A 20906-nucleotide genomic window follows, 5' to 3' on the forward strand; every position below is an offset into this window, starting at 1 on the left:
AAGCACCTACACACACCCCGCCACATACCGCTGCGGCGAAGGAGAGAGGGGGATACGGAATATGAATAGAACAGAGAAATGCAGAAAGCCAGAAGCAGAAAGGTACATGGAGCTAGAGGTGCATTTAGGAATGTCCCGATCCAGTTTGAAAGATCGGTATTTGGAGCGACCAAGTCAGATTTTAATCGACCGATAGGGGCTATATTAAACCTGAACAAATTCCAATCCTTTCTTAAGCCTATTTTATTCCTCTACATTCTATGCAACTGGTGTAGAGGTAGGCTTGTGCAATATAACGATTTGATCGTCCCTACATGATCTTACACTGCCTCGATATCCAGTGACATTGTCTCTGATTATATTATTTCACTAATGGCGCAAGTTTACCATTTAACTCTTTTTGAATTTGCTCTTTTTAAATGGTAAAAATGTATGAGATTTTTCTTTCAGTGTAGGTTTTTCTTAATTTTGCCTTTACTATTAAACAGCTTGTTAAAATACCTTTATGAACAAGCACCTTGAGCTCTTTATGAGCCCATCTGCAGTGACCATAATTGCAGAAAAAAAATGGTGGCACTAGTTCAAAAGAAAAATTGCCATGCTCCAATTTGGCAATTTGAAGCTCGAACTTTTAGATTTGAAGCAGACGACAAAGGTCAACCACTCAATCCAAACAATGTGACATGTGAAAACTGTAATAAACAAGTCATAAAAACTTCAAATTATCTGAACCTGAATGAAAATGATTGACAGTGCTGAGTATTTTGCACTAATTTCAAGTATTAATTTACAGCCATACATGTCTGTTACTGCACAGTCCATCTGCAGCGATCGGAAATTAGAGCCAAAATATCTCAAGACCACCTGTTTCCCAGAGACGCACTTAAGTGACAATAGCTGATGCTCTTTGAGCTTCCTTGGAGGAGTGGAAGCTGGAGGAAAGTCGCCTCTCCTGCACTGCAACTGATAACAGCTCCAACATTGCGGAGGCCATGAAAAACAGGACCTGGCTGAGTTGTTTCAGAAAAAAACTTAAATCTAGGAGTGACAAATTCTGTAAAAATCGAGACCACTAGTCAATGTTTTCTCACAGTTGGTAACACAAGACAGCTTGGCATGGTCCATATCAAGTTTGACCTCCCTCAGCATGCCCTCATTATGGTAAAAAGCTTTCACCTGCACCTAAATGTAATGATACTCAACAGCACCGCCCTATGGCTGTAGGTTTTATTTTTCAAGAGTTTTTTTAATCTGTTCTAGACAATTGCATTGTTGATCGAGATTTTTAAAAATGGTCAGTCGCAAGCATTGAAAAATCAATATCACACAAGCCTATGCAGAGGTGACATAAACATCATCCATAATTTGCAGTACTCAGAGTTTTTTTTTTCAGATTTACCTCTATTTTACCGTTTTTAACATTACATATAAAAACATATAAAAAAGGCAGGAGTAGGTTCAACGGTCATTTTGGAAAATAAGCAAAATGGCTATATTTGTCCTGCAAACATCACAATCCCTTGTTCCTATCACCAGTATGTTTATCCACAATGAGGTAATTCATCCACCACTCTGAACCCACTCAGTGACTGAAGTATGAAGAAATTTTGAAAAATTGGTGGAATTCCCTTTTAACGCATTTAAATGTCTGGAAACTACTTGAAATGAAACAGCTCAAAATGGAAAATGGAAACAGCACAACAGCCACTTGTATCTGCAAAACTTTGAAACTAGCTGCAAGTAAAATTTGAGCACATGGGCTATCGCACACTCAGCGTGCACCCACTGCATTTAAAGGCAAGAAAAATAAGTAAAAAGGAATTGTGCATGTTAGACAAACCAGAAATATTAAAGCAGTGTATTCAAGGCACCATAAAATATTTGGTAACACTATTTGAAGGCTACCAACATAGGGACTTCATAAAACGTACATAAGCACTGAATAACATTTAAAAAGCACTACACTAAACAAGACACTGAACTGACATAACTTAACCCCCTAAGAACAGCCCAGCCAGTTTGCTTTGAAGTCTCTGTACTTTCTGAATAATGAGCCATAGTATAAAATAAGCCTGGGATTTTAAGGGGTTAAACTAAAGAGGCAGACATTTGTTCATTTATAACACTGTTATAATAAGTTATAAGTTATAACTGTTATACGAACAGGGAAGTACATTCTGACTAATTTTGATATTTGAGTATCTGTAAGAGTTCATGAACAGATATCCGGTTAACTACAGAGAAGAAGAAACAATTGTAGAGCTGTGGCTTACCTTTTTAGGTGACAGCACAGGTGTTGCACAAAAATGTAACATCATGCAAAGAAAAACATTTTAAAACATTTTATAATTCAAATATAGCCAAGAAAGAAATGAGTAGGCTTTCGTGTTGAATGAGTAACATAACAGAGGCTGCCTCCGTCATTAGCTAATGAGCTAAAACTACAACTAGCCGGTGCAACCCTGGATGCTGATGGAGACTCGTCGTCTTCTACAGGCGTTTTTTCTCTTTAGTGGACAACGTGCCAACATGTTAGTTTGTCAGAGAAATATATTTAACTGTTTCTAGACCTAACATCAGCTTAACCTATGAGGTGATAAAAGCCGTGCTGTATCTGCCTTCTTAAGTCATGTCCCACAGTGTGCCCACATTAAGGCAATCACATTTCAGTGTAGCAAAGTATAACATAACATACTCGCAAATACAAGCAAAGATTTTACTTTTTATAGTTCTTTTAAAAATAAAATCAATGAATTTTCAGTGAATTGTTAGTTTGTATATTTTCTCTTCTCATAATGAACTAGCATCACCTGAACAGTGATTTCAGTATTCAAATACTGGCACCTCTAATGGATAGCTGCTTATTTGAGTACTCATGCACATCCCTACCTCAAACTAAACTGGCCATTTTCATACCTATTTTCACACATTTTTTCATATCACTAGTTTGAGGGCATCTTTAATAAAACTCTGTTTTAACTAAACCTCTTCCTTATAAGTTCAATCACTTGGAAATGATACTTCATAACAGTGTTATCACTTTTTTAGTTTACTTTCTATTTACTTACTTCATTGGACATGTTATCATATTACTGTCATAAGCTGTTAATGAAAACTTAAATATTGTTTTTTAAATATGTTATTCGCAGTCCCTTCGTGGTAGCCTTCAAATAATGTGTTCATTTTAAAAACAGTAGTCCAAAAACCCAAAGGCAAAAAAGAATGAATGATTTTACTTGATCATAAGATCTCTGTTAGCATTACCTCTGAAGCTGATGTGAAGTAGAAAGTCCCGGTACAGCCTCCTGCCATCGAGACTGCGCATTGCGTCACACAGGCGTGTGGTATTAGCACATAGTGTCCGCTGCATGCGGTGCAGGGCGTGCGCCATGGCATACACTGCATTCACCACAAACATGATTTTGGACTCGGGTTCAAAGTTGGACTCATCCACTGCCAGCCCTGGGTCGCAGGGTGGTTTGGGAGTGCCCAGCCCTGCCGATGACGACGTCCCACCCAAGGAGCACTGGAACTTCTGCTCCCAGAAGTCTTTGTACCAAGGGTTCCGGTGGTTGTTGAGTGGATTGAGGCTCTGAAAGTAGCGATTGAATTCGGGGATTGGGTGGGCCGCCAGCTCCAGGGTGATGGCTCCGTCGGCTGCAAACTCACTGCCTTTGACGATGCTCTCCTGCGCCCCCCAGCCATCGCTGGCCACCCACAGGAAGGAGGCATTGAGACGAGTGGCGGCACCTAAGAGCTCACGGGCATCATCGCTGCGCAAGAAGAGCACCACCACACGGGCCGTGGGCTTCTGCAGGAGCTGCCGCACCACTGCTTCGTACGAGGAGCGCTTAGCGTTGGAGCGACCCACCTTTTCTGACGTGGCAATGCATATGTTCCGCATACGGGCCTCCTGCTCAAAGGCCTCAATGCCAGTCTCACCATAGTCGCCCTCAGAAGCCACCGTGGAGACATAGGTCCAGTTAAAGGCGCGCAGGATCTCAGCCATGGCTTTTGCCTGGTAGAAGTCCGGGGGGACTGTTCGAGCAAAATAGTCATAGCGCGATTTGTCACTGAGCTTAGCACTGGTGGAGGCATAGCTGATCTGAGGGATCTGGAAAAGGCGCAACAAGTTCGCAACCTGGAGTGAAGAGAAAAGAAAAATGCGCAAACAGGCACTGCATTAGAAATACTGTTTAAATCAATAAGTCAGCACCTTATGAATTAATTATCCAAAGTCTATGATACATAAAATATTCTTTTTTAGCCACTTGATTGGATCAGATCACATTAGCCCAATTAAGAGTACGCAGGCAATCCCAGCAGGATGAGGCAGAGAGGGGATGTTTCTCTTTGGTCAGACTCAGCTTGGCTCTCGCACATCACACTTATATCACACCGAGGGTGAGGCAGAAGCTGCCACTGCCATACACTGCTGAAAGACTGAGAGCACATTGAGCACTTCACTGTCAGCCTGCGTGAAATCCACACTGTCAGTCCGTTGTAATCCATCAGAATACCCTTTTATCTCATCGTGATCAGGCTTTTTGTAGCATGGACATGTCTGTTAGTCTGGTACAATGGGTTTATTTTACATGCTATTAAATAACTCATAGCACAGTAATTGTCCATTACATTACTCACTGTCAAATTGAACGCAATGTTAGAGGAGAGATTTTACCGTAATGCAGAAGATCAGTAATCAGTGACTATTGATGATGATAACCACAATTTTGTTTTTCTCATTTCAGACGCTAGCAGGGAGCACTCAAATGCTGTGTGAATAATCAGTGTTTCTACAGCTTCATGGAACATAAACGTGAAGTAGGCCTAGGTTCTTTCATTTCCCAGGTGGTGTATAAAATAAGGGCTAAAATGTTGTTTAGGAATAAGGGATGGCACTCTCATGAGTATATCATGAAACATAAACTTGATGCAGACTCTTTTACTTCTTAGCAATATTATGCAAAATAGTTGCTAAACAGTTGTTGAGGAATAACAGTTAGAGCCCTCATGAGTGTATCTGCCAGAGGGATGAGCAGAAAGGATGGCCAAACAACTGCGGTAAGAAATAAACAGTGACTAATTGTTGCCGATGAGAATAGAATGATGGGCAACAATGGTTATCTAACGAGGAGACCACAGTGAGGTCACGGTCCTCCCGGCCTTCTCCAGAAACACAGAGCATTAGCTCTCTGAAGAAAGAGCTGAGGGAGAGGAGACTCAGGCAGGGGAAAGAGAGAATTAGAAAAAGACAGATTATGGATTCTGGAACTGATAGGGAAAACTGGCTTTTATGGTGCCACAGATGGAGGAGGTTATGTAAAACTATGCAAATTCCCCCAGCTCTGTTACCAGTGCCACAAAAAGGAGGAACACATAAAGCACATAATAGCATAGCCACAGTGCTAATCCAGGCATGTATGCATGAGGGAAGGAATCGGAGCAAATGGGGCTGGAGCTGGGTGGATTTAAACAGGAAAGAATGAAAAAGGGGCGGCGCACGTTTTTTTCCTGAACGCTGCGCTTTAAATAATGGATCAGGTACTCTGGAGCTGAGCAGAAGTAAGGTCTCTGCGCTGTTGTGTTTTGCTCAGTTCTTGGAGGGTGCCAAGCTCTCAGACAGAAAATCATTCACTGGTCTGTAATAATTTGGTGCGACTGTATGATGACATCACCAGCATCTCTGCATACAAACAACACTATGGAATAATTCATGTGATTGTGCCTGCCACATACAGACTTTCAAAGACCTTAAGAGACCTTTTAAAGACCTTCTGAATGGCTTTGGCTACTCGTGAACTGTACTTTAGCCGTATTTACTTTGTTTTGCTTTTTGGTGCAAGAAAAAAGGCTTTTCAAATACTTCTCTTACATTGTGATTAGACTGAAATTTGTTATTTGTTGTAAGCTCTCTGTAATTGTACAGTCATTAGACTTTTATAAGAATTCATTGTATTACAAATGCAAAGCGTATGCATTTGAAGACATGTTTCAACCTCAGACTTCGCATCAAACCAGTTTCATCAGCTCTGCTACCATCAGTTGGCATCAGGGTCAGTTGCATCCCATTTCATTATCTGAGCAACACTGCAGTTTTGGACAAAATGCACAGCTAACTACAGTGGTGCTTGAAGGATGTCCACAAATCTTGCTGCAGTGCTAGCTTATGGCAGGTGCATGTGCTTCAGCAAATACTTCACTGCATTACGAATGAAAATCATGCATTTCTGTGTAACCAGCCGTTCTGTATGTGCATGTGTGCACTATTTGTTTGACATGAAGAACTCACAATACATCGAAGACAACTTGGTAACAGACTGGGGGATGGCATCACCTTGCATCCCTCCTGAATCAAGCAGCCCTGACAATAACTCTGCTACAGAATGTCTGCAGTAACAACACTCCTTATCATGTCAATGTGAATGAGTGGGCTAACATGAATGTGCAGTAATATGTAACTGTATTCACAGCAACTGTGAAATCAAATTGGGCTGTTTCTGCAGCTTAATTTCCTGTACAGACTGGAGCACAAATGGTATGTTTTTAAACATTAGCTATACGTTCTTACAGAAGTCTCTTTTATGCAGTAGCTACCAGTCACTGGTGATGTTGTGTCTTCTACACATGCATAGCAGCTCAGCACTGACCTGTATGGAGACGCTGCTATAGGACCCTCCGATGACCCCAGCAATAGCCAGTGGGCTGTCCTCCTGGAAGGCATAAGAGCCATCGGGGCAGATAAACTCGTTGTCGTCCACCTTGGTCAGTGAGGCTCTGACGAACTCCAGTGCTTGCTCCAATGCGTAGGTGTCCCTAGAACATGTGTCCAGGATGTGGACTCCCAGGGCTACGCCTGGCAACAGGCTGACGTCACGGTTGATCTGGTCTATGGCAAAGAGCATGGCCTCCAGCCTTTGGATGCCCCGATCCTCGTTGATGCGGCCGCACTCGTCCATGCCAAGGCCCTTCTCGTGGATAGGGAAGAGGCCTCCCAGGACCAAGTCCCCGTCTATCTTAATTTCTCGACGGGGGGAGTCACCACTGGACAGCAGGACCCCAGCTCCTAGCAGCACAAGCAGCAAAGCTCGAACTGCGGATGACATGGTTACACGGAGACGGAGCAAGCACAGGTGGCCGTTCAGCGCTTTATGAGGGAGAAAGAGGGTGAGGAGGGAGCGTCAGAGGCAGGGGAGAGCCATGGACTGGACACTGAGAGTTCTGTCTGATCATACATGAAGATATGCTAAGAGGGAATCAGCTTACCACCTGCAAAGTGAGAGAGAAAAACAGAGACACAGGAGAGAGAGAGAGAGAGATTAGACAAAAAGACATGGATTCTGAAAGTGATGGAGGACAGACGACAGGTGAAAATGGTTATTACACTCTTAAAATATAGGTGCCAAATAGGGTCCTATGAAGTAATTCAATATGAGAACCACTTTTTTGGTCCCTAAAGAACCTTTCAATGGAACCGCTTTTGTACATGAGATGTGCAAGTGTGAAGAACTTTTTTAAAGGGAACATATCCTACATTTTTTTGTATTCCATTTTTCCCTTGAGGTCTACTTATAATATTTGTATGGTTTTATGTACCAAAAATGGTCAGAATTCATTTTTACATGACCATTTTCCAATCTCTCTGTATCACTTAGAATTAAATAGGCTGTTTCTGTTACTGTACCTTTAAGACTGATATATGTAAATGAGATCTGCCCTGTATGATGCCTCATTCAAAAAGCACTTGGAGCAGAAACACTCCTTAGAACTTCACTATGAATGGGTGGGGCTAAAGTGCAGTAGGCTGAATAGGTGGATATACAGTGTGTAAATGAGTTGATTATCTGACATCACAGAAACAATGAATTCAAAACAGGGTGTTTTTACAGCTTAGTTTCTAAACATGGACCATGTGGACTGGGTAGTGAATGGTGCGTTGAAACTTGAACAAAGTGACTTGAACAATAAATCGGGTTTTCCACAATATAAGCTCTTTAAATTTTAGAGAACTTCTCCATAATTTAAACGTTCTACACCAATTACAGTGAAACAGTGCAAACATTGCAAGACCCATTTAGGAAGCTTTATTTTTAAAGTGTAGGATAGTAAAATTTGGTGTCTCCTCAAGTTTTGTTGTTCTCCATTGCATGCAGAACCAGTGTGCAAGCTGCAGAGTTGAGAGGTGAAGTCTATGCTTTGATAAACTCCTAAAAAAACAACACGCTTCACACACACACACACACACACACACAAACAAACACACATGCTCCAGTTTCACCCTCCCTCATCTCTACGCCTGTGAACAGATATGTCAGAACAGATACACAAGGATGAAGAAACACACAAACATAAATCAATAAGTACATAGCCCCCGAGAGAAGGCGAAAATGCTACACTAAGGGTGAAAATGTTGAATTAAAAGGGTAAACTGGATCAGAAGCGAACACAATCTATCATTGCTATGATAGGGAGAGAAACTCATGGAACAAAATGTTTCAGATCTGAATGACCAGTACTTTCTGGCACATGTCTATGAGTGTTTCTGTTCAATACAGTTTAAATGCTAGAAAAACTTCTAAGTGAGTAATAAGTGAAAGTCCCTCAGCTCCTAGCGCAGGTCTGCAAGGCCATCTTAGGAAATATTGTATCTTCTATTACTGCAGGGTTTTTCTCTGCAACTGTTTACTTCAAAGGGCGAGCCTACAACAGTGTTGTAATGTTCACAGAGACCTTCCTTATCTACTGTAGTTATATACTAATTGACTTATCAGTAGCAGTCTGCAATGTGACAATATTTATAGGTATCGTGATGAATCAGGTCACTTTATGTCACAATGAGCTCTTCTGAGTACATTTTGGATAAGAGTGCATAATTAGCCTACTTTTTGACAGTGTTTTTATTTTTAAATATGACACTACTTGTTCATTTGAAACTTATCAAACCTCAGAAAACGGAATACCGTGACACATATTTTGTATCAAAGAATTCTTTCATAGCAACTTTTGCAAGGTTGGACAAGCTTTATAGAACTTCAGAAAACCCAAATATGTGAAAGATCATGCTGTTCAAATGGATTAGATGTAGTTTTTTTGTTATGTCACAACAAATGTGAGCTTAGATTTTCATGGTGGCAAATTTGTCATTGTTGTTTCCAACCTGTTCATCTTGTGAAGTAATATTATCTTAAATCTAGTCAATAAGTCCAATATTTCTCCAGTTGAGATTGTTGTAAGCTTAGTTTAAGATTATTTAACGTATTTCCAAACATTTTTTACTTGTTTTAAGTGATTTTATTAAGTAAAATGATCTCACTATAGTGGCAGATAATTTTGCTTGTTTTAAGACATGTGCTTGAAACCAGCAAAATTGTCTGCCAATGTAGTGAGATCATTTTACTTGATAACATCACCTAAAACAAGTAAACAGAAATAAGCTAAATAATCTTATAATAAGTGCACAACCATCTCAAAATAAGAAACATTAGAAAGATCGACTAGATTTAAGATCATTTCACTGGACAAGATACTATTTTTTGCAGTGTGATGAGCATAATATTGTAAACTTAAAACTCAGTGTTACATAGTTACTCAAAACAAAGTGTGCTACAATTTCTTATTAGGTTGAATGTGATGATTTCCAGTATTCTGGAAAGCTTGTCCGATCTTGTCCTTTTACTGCTTGTTTGCAATAAAAAAACGCATTTGATGGCATGTTGCATGATGAGTATGTTGGGAAGCTTCCTACCACCTACACTCTAAAAAAAGATGGTTCTTCAAGGGTTCTTTAGTAAAGAAAATGATTCTATAAAGAACCATGAAGAACCGTTTGCATGATTCAAGGGGTCTTTGCATCATGAAAGCATTCTTCAGACTGATGGAGAATGTGCTGTAGATGGTTCTATATAGAACGTTTTTGAAAAGGATTCTATATAGCACCCAAAAGGGTTCTTCTATTATTACAAGCTTGACATCGTAACAGTAGAAGAACCTGGTCACGCTTTATTTGGATGGTCCCCTATAGATGCTCTACAGATACCTAAATCACTAACAAACTTTCTGGTTATATTCAGTTGATCAACAACAGTATGGTTATGGTTAGGATTAGGAGTAGGTGTAGGTTTTGCCTTGAGGTTAAGGTTAGGATTAGGCTTAGGGTTAGGAATAGATTTAACAGAATCTTTCATACTGAACTTGAAGTTCAGTTTCATTTAATAGATATTTAGTTGAATGTTACTTAAAGATATACTGAGCATTTACAAAGCATCTACAGTGGACCATCCAAATAAAGTGTTACCAAGAACCCTTCTATATAGAACCCTTTTCAAAAAAGTTCTATAAGGATCCATCTATAGCACATTTCGATGAATCCTTTCATGATCTTTGCATTTCATCATGAAAAGTGTTTATAGACCCATTTTCCTTACAAAAGAACCCTTAAAGAACTACCTTTTTTAAGAGTGTCTGACACCAAATACCTTCTGTTTTGGAATCTGTTCTGTAGTATGCAGTGCCAAATATGTCAAGACAAGTGTGTTGCACAGGCACACTGGTGAAAAAATCAGACTTGGTATTCAGTGTATGTCATTTAACATGTATGATTCAAGATCAAAATGATCCCTCTTAGTAAATAATTAAAAACCGTACTAATAAATAGCTGCTCAGATAGCATGCTTTCATTGTTCAGAAGGATCTGACACTCTAATTGACGGATCAAATCTGCGCTCGCCGTTCCACTCCTGGCGACGAGCTGCTGAAGCCACTCAGATGTGCGGCTGATATCTAAGCCCATGTTTTGATCTCAGGGCTTGGAAAAGCTTCTCTAATCTGATTTCCTCTCCCACATTCCCTTGCGGAGGAGGCATTTAGGAGACCTGCGAGGAGCCAGCCCCGTTTCCAGCACTCTGGCAGACTCATAAAGCCTTCAGGCCCGCTCCCGAATAAGAAGAAGAAGAAGAAGAAGAAAAAGAAAAAGGCTCGAGTGCTGGATAGCCTAATGCTCATCCCCGGCGATGCTATCTATCTTTACAGTGCTACGCTACACAAAACCCGTCGTGCTGCAGGCCTCTGGTGGCTGCACGTTAACAGCAGCTAGCCTTGTTATCTCTCTCCCGATTCGGTCTGCCAGCCACAAACTCCACAAGCTCCAGCCAAACAGCTACAATAGCTCTTGCAGTGCCTGCGTGCAGTGTGTGTGTGTGGGCCTACGTTTCAGTGCGTATCCTCGCACTTTTCTCTCTTTGTATGTTCTTTCTCCTGAGAGATCAGCAAGAATACGGGTGGGGGGTGAGATCTTTTGCTTTGATGGCAGAAGCTTTTGACTGTTCAAGAGCTGCTGACTGGTGCCATTTTAGCACATTGAGACGGCTGAAGTCATACTGGGTGTGAGGAATCAGCGCTTGGTCTCCTTCACCGCTAAAGCTTTGCCGAATTCATCAAAAAAATAGCATGCATTGTTTGATACCAAAAAGGACTCTTTTGGGAGATGTTTTAGTTGTTCATGCTGATGTGCAGTGAGCTAGTTATGTTCAAAGCATTTAGGATAATTTGAATGTGCTGTCTGTACATAGAATAAAAAAGCCCATCAAAATACAGTGTTCAATCTGGGTATCAAAGAAAGAAAAACAACTGGGTATAAGAAAAACAGCCCAGTAATTTTGAGGCTAGAACACTCAACCAGTACAGATTACCAGCAGCAGAAACTCCTACAAATACTAGTATTATAATCATATTGCTACACGCCTTGCGATACCCCTTGCAATATGTCAAAAATGCAGGGGTGGACCTCTGCTGTAACATGGTTAAAGACTATACAAAATAATCTACTTTAGTTGGATTACAAGAACAACTTCATTCTTCAGCCCACCCACAGAAACTTTGAGAACTGTGATTGATGAAGCTCAGCACACAGTATAATCCACTGGGATTGTTTAGAAAGCTTATTAGCATATTGCAACATTCTCAAGTTCAATGTCATGATAACAATAAACAAACAATATATTGTGCAGACCTGCTCAGTCCCATGCCAACCCATCAACTTTACTCACATCCACCTCTATTCCCCTAAACTGTATTTAAGACAAGTGCGCTTTTACCAGTAAGAAGTAGAAGGCGTTCTAGGTCCCTCCCTGAGCCACATACTTTAGCCCATCTTTAAGCAGTTCCCCTTGGCTAATCGTGTTAATTAGCTTAGTGGGGTAGGACGGGAGCAGGGTACAGGGGCTTTTTTGGGTACAGAGAGCTTCTGAAATTAATTGGATTTTGCTTGCAGGCCGTTCCTTAACAGCATGCTTAAATCAAACAGTCAGCTCACAAAATCAATTCCAAACTCAGGCGCCAAACAAAATCCCCAAGTACTCGCTCTCACCACAGCAACAGTGTTCTTCAGCCGCGCTGTTTTCCCTAGAATATTACAATTGTTTGTAAAAAAAGAACTCCTCTGAGATTTGAGGAAAGCAGGGATGGATGATAAATCATCAGATTTGATTTATACATTGTAGCACCAAAACCCTTACAGCAGTGTACAAAAATCAGCTCTGCAGAAAAACAGACCATTACATTAGAAACACTTACTGGTTTCTGTGGGATCACCCTTCATTTATTTAATTTTCAGTCAAAACAGCTAAAAGTTAATATCGGTAAGATAATCCAGGTGCATAAGGAATGGGAAACTCAAGAGTAAATAAGTCAAAAAGCAGGAGCTTCCAAAACTGGAGTTCAAACTAATACTGAAGGATATAGAGAAAATGTCTTAACAACAAGGCAAGACCTGATAGACACCTAAACTGTCACAATCAGATAAAAAATACTTAAAACTGTCTACTTTGAGAGATAGGAGAAAATCGAGCTCAACTCATGTGTTTGGATTATTGGATTGTGAGAAGCAGAAAATTCTGAGGCTGAACTTTAGAGTTGGGGGTTAATATCTCTGCAGATGTCTTTGAAAAACTGAAAGCAAGTCTCCCAAAAAGAAAGGAGGCTGTAATAAAGAGAAAGAGTGGACACAATAAATGTAAGGTATTAGTTGTCAAGGCTGCTGTGTAATTTTCTGTTAAACATGTTTCTGCTTTTTCTGATGCTGAAAACTAATTAACTTGTAATTATGGCCATTCTGATACAAAATTAAATTCATGGACTTTTGCACAGTTCTGTATATTATCACTATGTTTCTCTTTGGTTATAGGTAGTATTTTCAAACATATCTGCATCAGAACATGAATATCCAATAACAAAATATGAATCCAATCGACATATTTTTTTACTGGTTGTTTGTTTGTGTTTTTCTCTCTTGCTGTATAAATGTGTGTGGGGGGTCTGCATGAGCACAGTTACACCACTGAAGCATATCTTTTCAAACAAAAGGATTCACTTGAGTTCCTCATGGAGAGTTTGCAAAGTGTGAGACCTAGAGCCCCACTTTTTACACATGCACACACACACACACACACAGAGTGCTGTAATATCACCTCCTGCTGTACCTAGTAGCTGTACAAAGTCAACTTTTACTGCTTTTTAAATGCCAAAACATTGTCCTGTCTGCAACTTGTTTCACTCAACTGCACAAGAGCTGTGGGGTGTCTAATTGAGAATGCAGAAATCACTCGTTATGTTCACCCTTTTAGTGACTCTAATCTTTTATGTACTCGAACTTATCAAAAGACAAGAACATACACCCTGTACTTTAGCTGTACACAGTGTATGGTTGTGTGGGGGCTGAAGTTAGGTGGAAAGCCAGGATTAGGAGAGAGTATGGCTCCTTTTTTAACAGCCATAGTGGAGGGACGCTATTAAATATTAACACAGCACTCCTTACAGCGCTAAGGCCATTGATCCATAAACAGGACACAGAGGCAGAGAGAACAACTGAGAAAGTTCACACACAGCAAAACTGCAGCAGCGTCCTGAACATAGAGAGCAAGAACTCTGCTATTACTGTTAGCCCTTTACCAGACATGAAAGGAAGTCATGTCCTGCTGAGCTGTAGAAAAGAGGTGAAGTGAGGTTTTTAAAGGGCCCATATCATGGATAAAGAATTTTCCTCATTTTTTATTTTTAATAAACTAGTGTGATGTGGTAAACATTACTAATTTCAAAAACATGGCTCTCATTCGTCAGTCCGTACATGGAAACTAAGCTCATTTTGAATTCACTGTTCTTGAAATGTCACAAAAAGCAATTCGTTTAGATATATCCTACTATTCAGCCCAGACTGATTTAGCTCAGGCAGCTTTTTGAATGAGGCATAATACAGGGCAGCCTTTTAGAACAGAGGTCATTTACATATATCAGTCTTAAAGTCAACATGAATCACAAATCATACATCGTCATTTTACAATCATACATAATCATCATTTATCCATACTGTGGTGTTTCAGAGTGAAACATGAGAGGATCTCTGAGATAGCTGAGCGTTTTTGCTCAATGATAGGTAGGAGTGATGGGAGAGGCAGGTGAAACATGGTCTTCTTGTTAATATTATTTCTCTCTACCCTCTAGTCCACAGTGAAAAATAAAAAAACAGAAGTCGTTTTCCAGGAAGGTAAAAGTCATTACATTTTAATGGAAGAATGGGAAAATAATAATTTTATCTTTGAAATGATGTGATGAGTTGTGCTTAATATGATCAGGGACACAAACTAACAAGGTAAAAAAGTCTGTGATTTCAAGTTTGATTGTTTAATTCTAAAAAATATAGAGAGGTTTTAAAGCAGCTCTTTAAAAATGGTCCATAAAGTACAACCATCAGAAAAGAATATGGGTCCTTTAATACTCAAACTCTCTTAAATATAATGGTACATCAGAGGGCTCTTTTGAGTAATGCCATTGAATAATCACTTCTGGTTTCCTAAAGAATGTTTCAGTGAGAATGTTTCAGTGAATGGTTCATAAGGACCATTTTGTAAATCAGAAGTGCGAGTATGAAGAACATTTTCTCTAGGTGTCAATAATGACTTTCTGATTCTAGCAGTATCTGAGCTCAGGACTGGCTTTCTCTCTAACCTATTGGTAACTAGCAAAGATACTTTCTCTGGATAGACAAAGCACTTTTTGTAAGTCGCTCTGGATATGAGCGTCTGCTAAATGCTGTAAATGTAAATTTTCAAACTTTACAGAACCTCCACATAATGTAAATGTTCTCTACCAATTCAAGGGTTTTCTTAGAACTGTACGTTCAAACCAGGAACCATTTGGGAACCCTTATTTTTAAAGGTGTTTGTGTATTTTTTCACATTCAGTGACCAAAAAAAGTGTTCGGAATTACTGTTTGGGGATTTGCATTGTATCAGTGAGACATTTGAAGTAACTACAACTGACAGGCATGTTTGTTTATTGTTGGGTTTTTAACTAAAAAGAAAAAGAGCAAGCAAGAGAGCGATAGAAAGCGAGCAAGCAAGAGTGAACACACTAAAAACCGATACGGCTGAGTGTGTGTGAAAATGCTGCAGTGCTCCCTGAGAGAGGCCTTGTCAGGGAGCTGAGCTTAAACACATAATTTTGACATACAAACAAACCCAAACACACAAACACTTCATCCATTTTACAACAACGAGTGCAACTCCAGAATGGCATTAGGTGAAACTTGTCTTGTTAGGTGACACTGCAGTAAACGACAGTGATCACAGTTTAAATGAAGCACTACAACACACAATCAGATAAATAACAAAATCCTTTTCAGATAGCCCCTCCACCCCCCCCTCCCAGCTGCTGCATAGGAAATGTAATCTTGCTTGGCATAAAACAGGTACCACCAAAAAATCACTATCATTAGGCAGGAGTATGTCTGAGTGGAAGGATATTCATCTCAGTGTTTAGAGGGAACTGCGTGTTCCTCCCTGTCAAAACCTTCAGCGCTTCAAACGTATTCCGATTCATCACTTCGCTGTGAGCCGAAAGGGAACTCTTTCATCAAGATACAATGTCTAAATCCCCTCTCGTTTCATCACCCACTGACGGGCACAATTATTACACCAATGAAGCTCAACAGGGCTTTTCAAATGAATTTGGAATTTGGGATGAGTTGCACTGGGGGGAAAAAAAACAACACGCACTTGTGAAAGACGTATTTGGTGTGTAAAAAGCTTAGCCTTTAAAAGCCAACCTTCATGTGAGTGATGCAGAGAGGAGAATGTGGAGCTGTGCTCTGCAGCAACAACACCCAGCCCCCCCCAAAACAGAGCCAAAAAAAAAAAAACCACTCCACAACTACAAAGCTGTTCTTCTTTTTTTTGCTCAGAAACGGATTTGCTTGGCAGCGAATGGGACTGACAGGCTGCTGAAATCTCTTCGCACTTCTGTTTGTGCATACCCGCAGATAGACATGTATAGCACCACAGCTCTTTGCCGATTTTGACGCAAGACTTATTGCAGCACTATCGCCTGTTTGGCTGGAATTTTAAAAGGGTTGGCTCATTTGCGGAATCATTTTCAGTGGGGCACTCCTCATACCAATGACACTTCAATCTTCTCCACGCGTGCAGATGTTATATACTTATAGGCTTAATGTGCAGGTATGCTGTTTGAGACTTGCTGTCAATGCACACCTTGGCTCTTGGTATGTGGCATTCTGTATAATGCATATGCATGCGCTTTTCGGTAAACTATATGGCACTCTTTGGGCTTAGGCACCATTTTCTCTCCATATTAATGAACAGGAGACAAAGCATTTGCAAGCTGATGGGGCCTCTGAGTACGTGACTAAAGCAGAATTGATAATACAGCTCCATACCCATGGGCTTCATCTGAGGGAAACATGCAGTCTGACAAAAGGTGGGCTCCCTCAACAGAGAACACATGCGTGGGTGGAAGAAAATCTCTCGAGTTCTCAAAGCTGCAAACATATAGGGATAAAGAAGATCTAACTATTAGGACTCACACAGGCATGAAATTGCTTTATATTTAGATCATGTCTACCACGATGTATCATTTGTCTATAATTTAATAAAAGGATTTTATTTATCAGCGCCTTTCAAGGCACAGAAGGACGCAATACAACTAGACAATTAAGAATGTATTAAAACAGTACTACATTTGTAAATAGTTAAATTCTGTCATTTTTTAAAACAAGCTGTCTTTTTTTAAGAACAGTTCTCTGCTTATCTGAACAGTGGACAGCCTACAGTTCAGCACAAGCCATGATGCTCAGTGCTTTAGAGTGAGGGGTATGCAGGGCTTATTTACATGCGCTATGCAGGCCATGCTCTTGAATGGCTAATTATTACAGCACTGCTTTCTACTGCATCATTTCTACTGAGCACAGCACTGAGAGCTGAACAGTGCATTTCAAGGCCAAGGCCAAGGCTGTCTAGGTCTGAACAAAACATCTCAAACAGAAAATTCACATAGGTGTATGTACTGTAGTTTGGAAAGGCCAGTCAGGTGTGCAAATTCACTGCATGCATATGAACAAACCAGAATGATTTATGCATTTTTTTATGTAGGCTGTTTTTCTAGAAGCCTTCACATATGGACGTGCAGTTTTGGAGTGCAAGGCTGCAGCCCATCGTTTTTTGTCTGTAGGCCTACTGCATGTTAAGAGGAAGGCAGAAGCGAAAACACACACGGAAATCTCAACAGGGAGCTCTACTCTATTCAAGGCCAACAACTCCTCCAACTGATTTCTGAGTGCAGGCACATACCCATTTCTGCCTTCACACAGACACCATTTTGATTGTAACTGTGTAATTTAGACCTTACAACACAAGCACATATAAAAACTTACACATCAACAATAACACAATGTAAATTAAATCCCATTACTCATATCATGGAAAACCACATTTTCCTCACTTTTTTCCACATCAAAGAGTTTGATGTAATATGTAAATCATGGTAAAGTTTAAAGAAATAACGTCCATAAAGTCCACACGTGGAAACTAAGCAGCAAAACCAGCCCATTCTTAATTCCCTGTTTTTTGCCACAAAAATAATGTATTTACATTATTCCACCTGTTCACCCTACAACAGTTCAGCCCCGCCCACTCATGCCAATCAGAAAGGAGGTCATTTAAATACACAGCAGCCTGTTTAACTCAAAGGGGCAATCAGAGGTTGGAAAACAGTAATGTAATAATGTAAATGGTAATAATGTAAAGAAATATGTTACATTATTATCACTTACATTACATTTTTATGGTTTTTGGTACATAAACCCACAAAAATATTAAGACAAATGTAGGATATGAGCCATTGAAGTGCATTAAGTGTTAACCAAACCAGCTTAACCAAACTACACTCACATACAATAAGGAAGGAGACTCGGTGACTGCTTTATTCCTCTAATTTTTAGTCTCAGTCACCTCACTATAGTGTTTGTACCATTCAAGTTAGACATGATTCAACTGACCATTCAGAAAAGAATCACGTGCTTTTCGCGTTTTATTCTCCTATCTTTTCCTCCCGCGCCTGCGTTTTACCTCATAGTTCGACCACAACACAGAAACCAGCCATATTAAAATTCAGCGCAGGCGCTGGGCGTCATAAATTATGTACCATCTGCGTCTTCCTCTAACATCTTACAAAAAACACACGGCCACGTTTCGCCTCTCTCTCTCTCTCTCTCTCTCTCTCTCTCTCTCTCTTTCTCTCTCTCTCTTTCTCTCGCTCTCTCTCTCTCACACACACACACCTCACTGCTGGAGAAAACGGCTCGCTGAAAAGACGCGCTTTTTCTTTTCCCGCCTGTATTCCGGCACGGTCCGCCCTCCCAGCGTTAGGATTGGCTAGTCCCATGTGCCCTCCTGCACTAGGAGTTCATACTAACCAGCAGTCTGTCATATAGGTATGAACTATTAGCCAGTCCCAGCGCAGGAAGGCGGGGCTTATCAGAGTGAGGTGGGGAAACAAGTACACTGCACGAGGACAGATTCTATAGCGCTATCGCTACTTAGCATAACGTCTCTCTCTCTCTCTCTCTCTCTCTCTCTCTCTCTCCCTGTTTCTCTTTCGTTCGTATTTCTTTTTTCATTCCTATATCTTTTTCTTTATCTATCAGCTCTGTATCTTAGCCTTGGCTGCACTATTGTTTTGTAGTGTTTTGCAGTTCACTCTCTATCAAACCCATAGCTCTCTAATCCAACGAAGGCAGCCTGCTCTCACCCAGTTAGTCCACTAAATATTAAAAAATCACTGAAATATTTGTGCACAAAAGATAAACTTTCCACAAACGGGCTAGCAAACACCGCGCGAGTCTTCGCGTGCAGCCTATCTATCTGACTAAACTGCTCTGAAGTTTTACAGCAGACCTCAAAGGACAGGTCCATGTAAATCATTCAGTTTATGAAATTGTACTGCGGCCGTGTAAGCAAACGACAGCGTTCAGAGAAAGTATTAACGCCGCAACTTCACTGTACACACACAGACACGCCTGACACTCGCTCCCACAGTTAGACCTCAGCGTTGCTGCTCTGACGGCTCTGATTTATTGGAAGACAGGACTGTAGTTGAGGCTGATGAGGAGCAGCTGCTTAAAGTTTGCTCTCAGCTCAGCCTCTCGCAGCGTGTTTGCCAGCAAAGTGCAGCGCCGCTCGGGCTGTAAGGTTAGTGAACTCACTCCGAGTGTGATCATCTGTCATTAGTAAAACAAGTCGAGCCCAGATTAGAGTTCAGAAATGCATCACTAACAGTCATAACATTAACGGTGCTCCTCTATCAGCCTCTGATTTAAGAAGCTACCTGCGACTTTGTTTATTGTGAAGAGCCGTTTTCGGATCCACCGCTGCGTCTCTGCGCGCTGTGAAATCGCCGCAAACCTCCGCTAAAGTGGTCGTGATAATCCGTGCTGAATCCCGCGGGCTGGAGTCCGGAGGTGCCGCAGATTCTCCCGCCTTTTAGCGGGATGAGCGCGAGAAAGTCCGGGAGTGCAGATCCGCGCGCAGTGGAGAGGATGAGAGAGAGAGGGCACAGAGAGAAAGGGAGAGAGAGAGAGAGAGGTGAGTGAGAGTGAGTGAGAGAGAGAGAAAGCTCAGAGAGAAAGGGGGAGAGAGAGAGAGAGAGAGAGCTGTGTGGCTTTGAGGAAGGAGCCTCTCCTTATGATGCTTGTGTCTCCTAGCAACAAAACCTGATCTTGTGAGGGAACATTTTCATCGTCTGAGGAGAGAAACTTGCCTGAACTCACCTGTAACAGGTTAGAGAAGAGAGCAGCTCAATGTCCTCATACAGGAACACAGATAACACATTTCTCATGAAGTAATCTGGGTTATGAGTGAGCCCCTGAGAGAAGGAGTGGGGGGGTGGCAAGAGACTGACCACAGTGTTTTACCTGTTTGGTTATTAAAGGGTCCGTATCATGGAAAACTGGATTTCCCTCACTTTTTTTAAATAAAAGCGTTTGAAGTAACACCTCAACACTGGTAGAGTTTCTAAATGTACCATTCAATCCCCACTCCACAGGGCCCATATATCGAAACTGTGCAGTCTGTCTGGAATTCCACAGATCCGCACTGGTGACATTCTGTGTAAATAAAAATAATGCGTGGCCACAACTTAGTAAGGCGTGGGTACAAGAAAATGAAGTCATGGCCACGACTTAGTAAGGTGTGGGAATGAGATCCTAATGCGTGACCACTACTTAGTAAGGCATGGGGACGAGATCATAATGCGTGGCCACGATTTAGTAAGGCATGAACTTGTTCCCACCCCTTACTGAGTTGTGGCCAAGACTTAATTATCTCATTCCCACGCCTTACCAAGTCATGGCCATGCATTAGGATCTTGTTCCCACACGTTTATAAGGCATGGCCACGCATTATTTTTATTTATACAGGATGGCTCCGTAGAATTCACTGGTTTTGTGATGTCACAAGAACCAGTTAATTTACATATGTCCACCTTTGACAGCCTACAGCAGTTTAGCCCTTCACACTGAAGTTAGAAGCAGTGTTTCAGTCTGAGTGCTTTTTGAATTAGACACA

At 40.9% G+C, this 20906-nt stretch overlaps 1 protein-coding gene across 1 annotated transcript in view; it reads right to left on the bottom strand.

Moving 5' to 3' along the window:
- grm3 (glutamate receptor, metabotropic 3) overlaps positions 1–19874 on the bottom strand; it is a 45968-nt gene extending 26094 nt beyond the window's left edge. Inside the window, exons 1-3 of the mRNA XM_036585505.1 lie at positions 19669–19874; positions 6651–7269; positions 3265–4141 (exon numbers count right to left, since the gene is read on the bottom strand). Of these exons, the coding sequence (XP_036441398.1) occupies positions 3265–4141; positions 6651–7106 (1333 nt within the window). The 5' untranslated portion in view covers positions 7107–7269; positions 19669–19874. The remainder of the gene's footprint in view (positions 1–3264; positions 4142–6650; positions 7270–19668) is intronic.
- Positions 19875–20906: the final 1032 nt, after the last annotated feature.

Source organism: Colossoma macropomum, unplaced genomic scaffold (genome assembly GCF_904425465.1).
Source record: "Colossoma macropomum unplaced genomic scaffold, Colossoma_macropomum, whole genome shotgun sequence".
Lineage (NCBI taxonomy): Eukaryota > Metazoa > Chordata > Actinopteri > Characiformes > Serrasalmidae > Colossoma > Colossoma macropomum.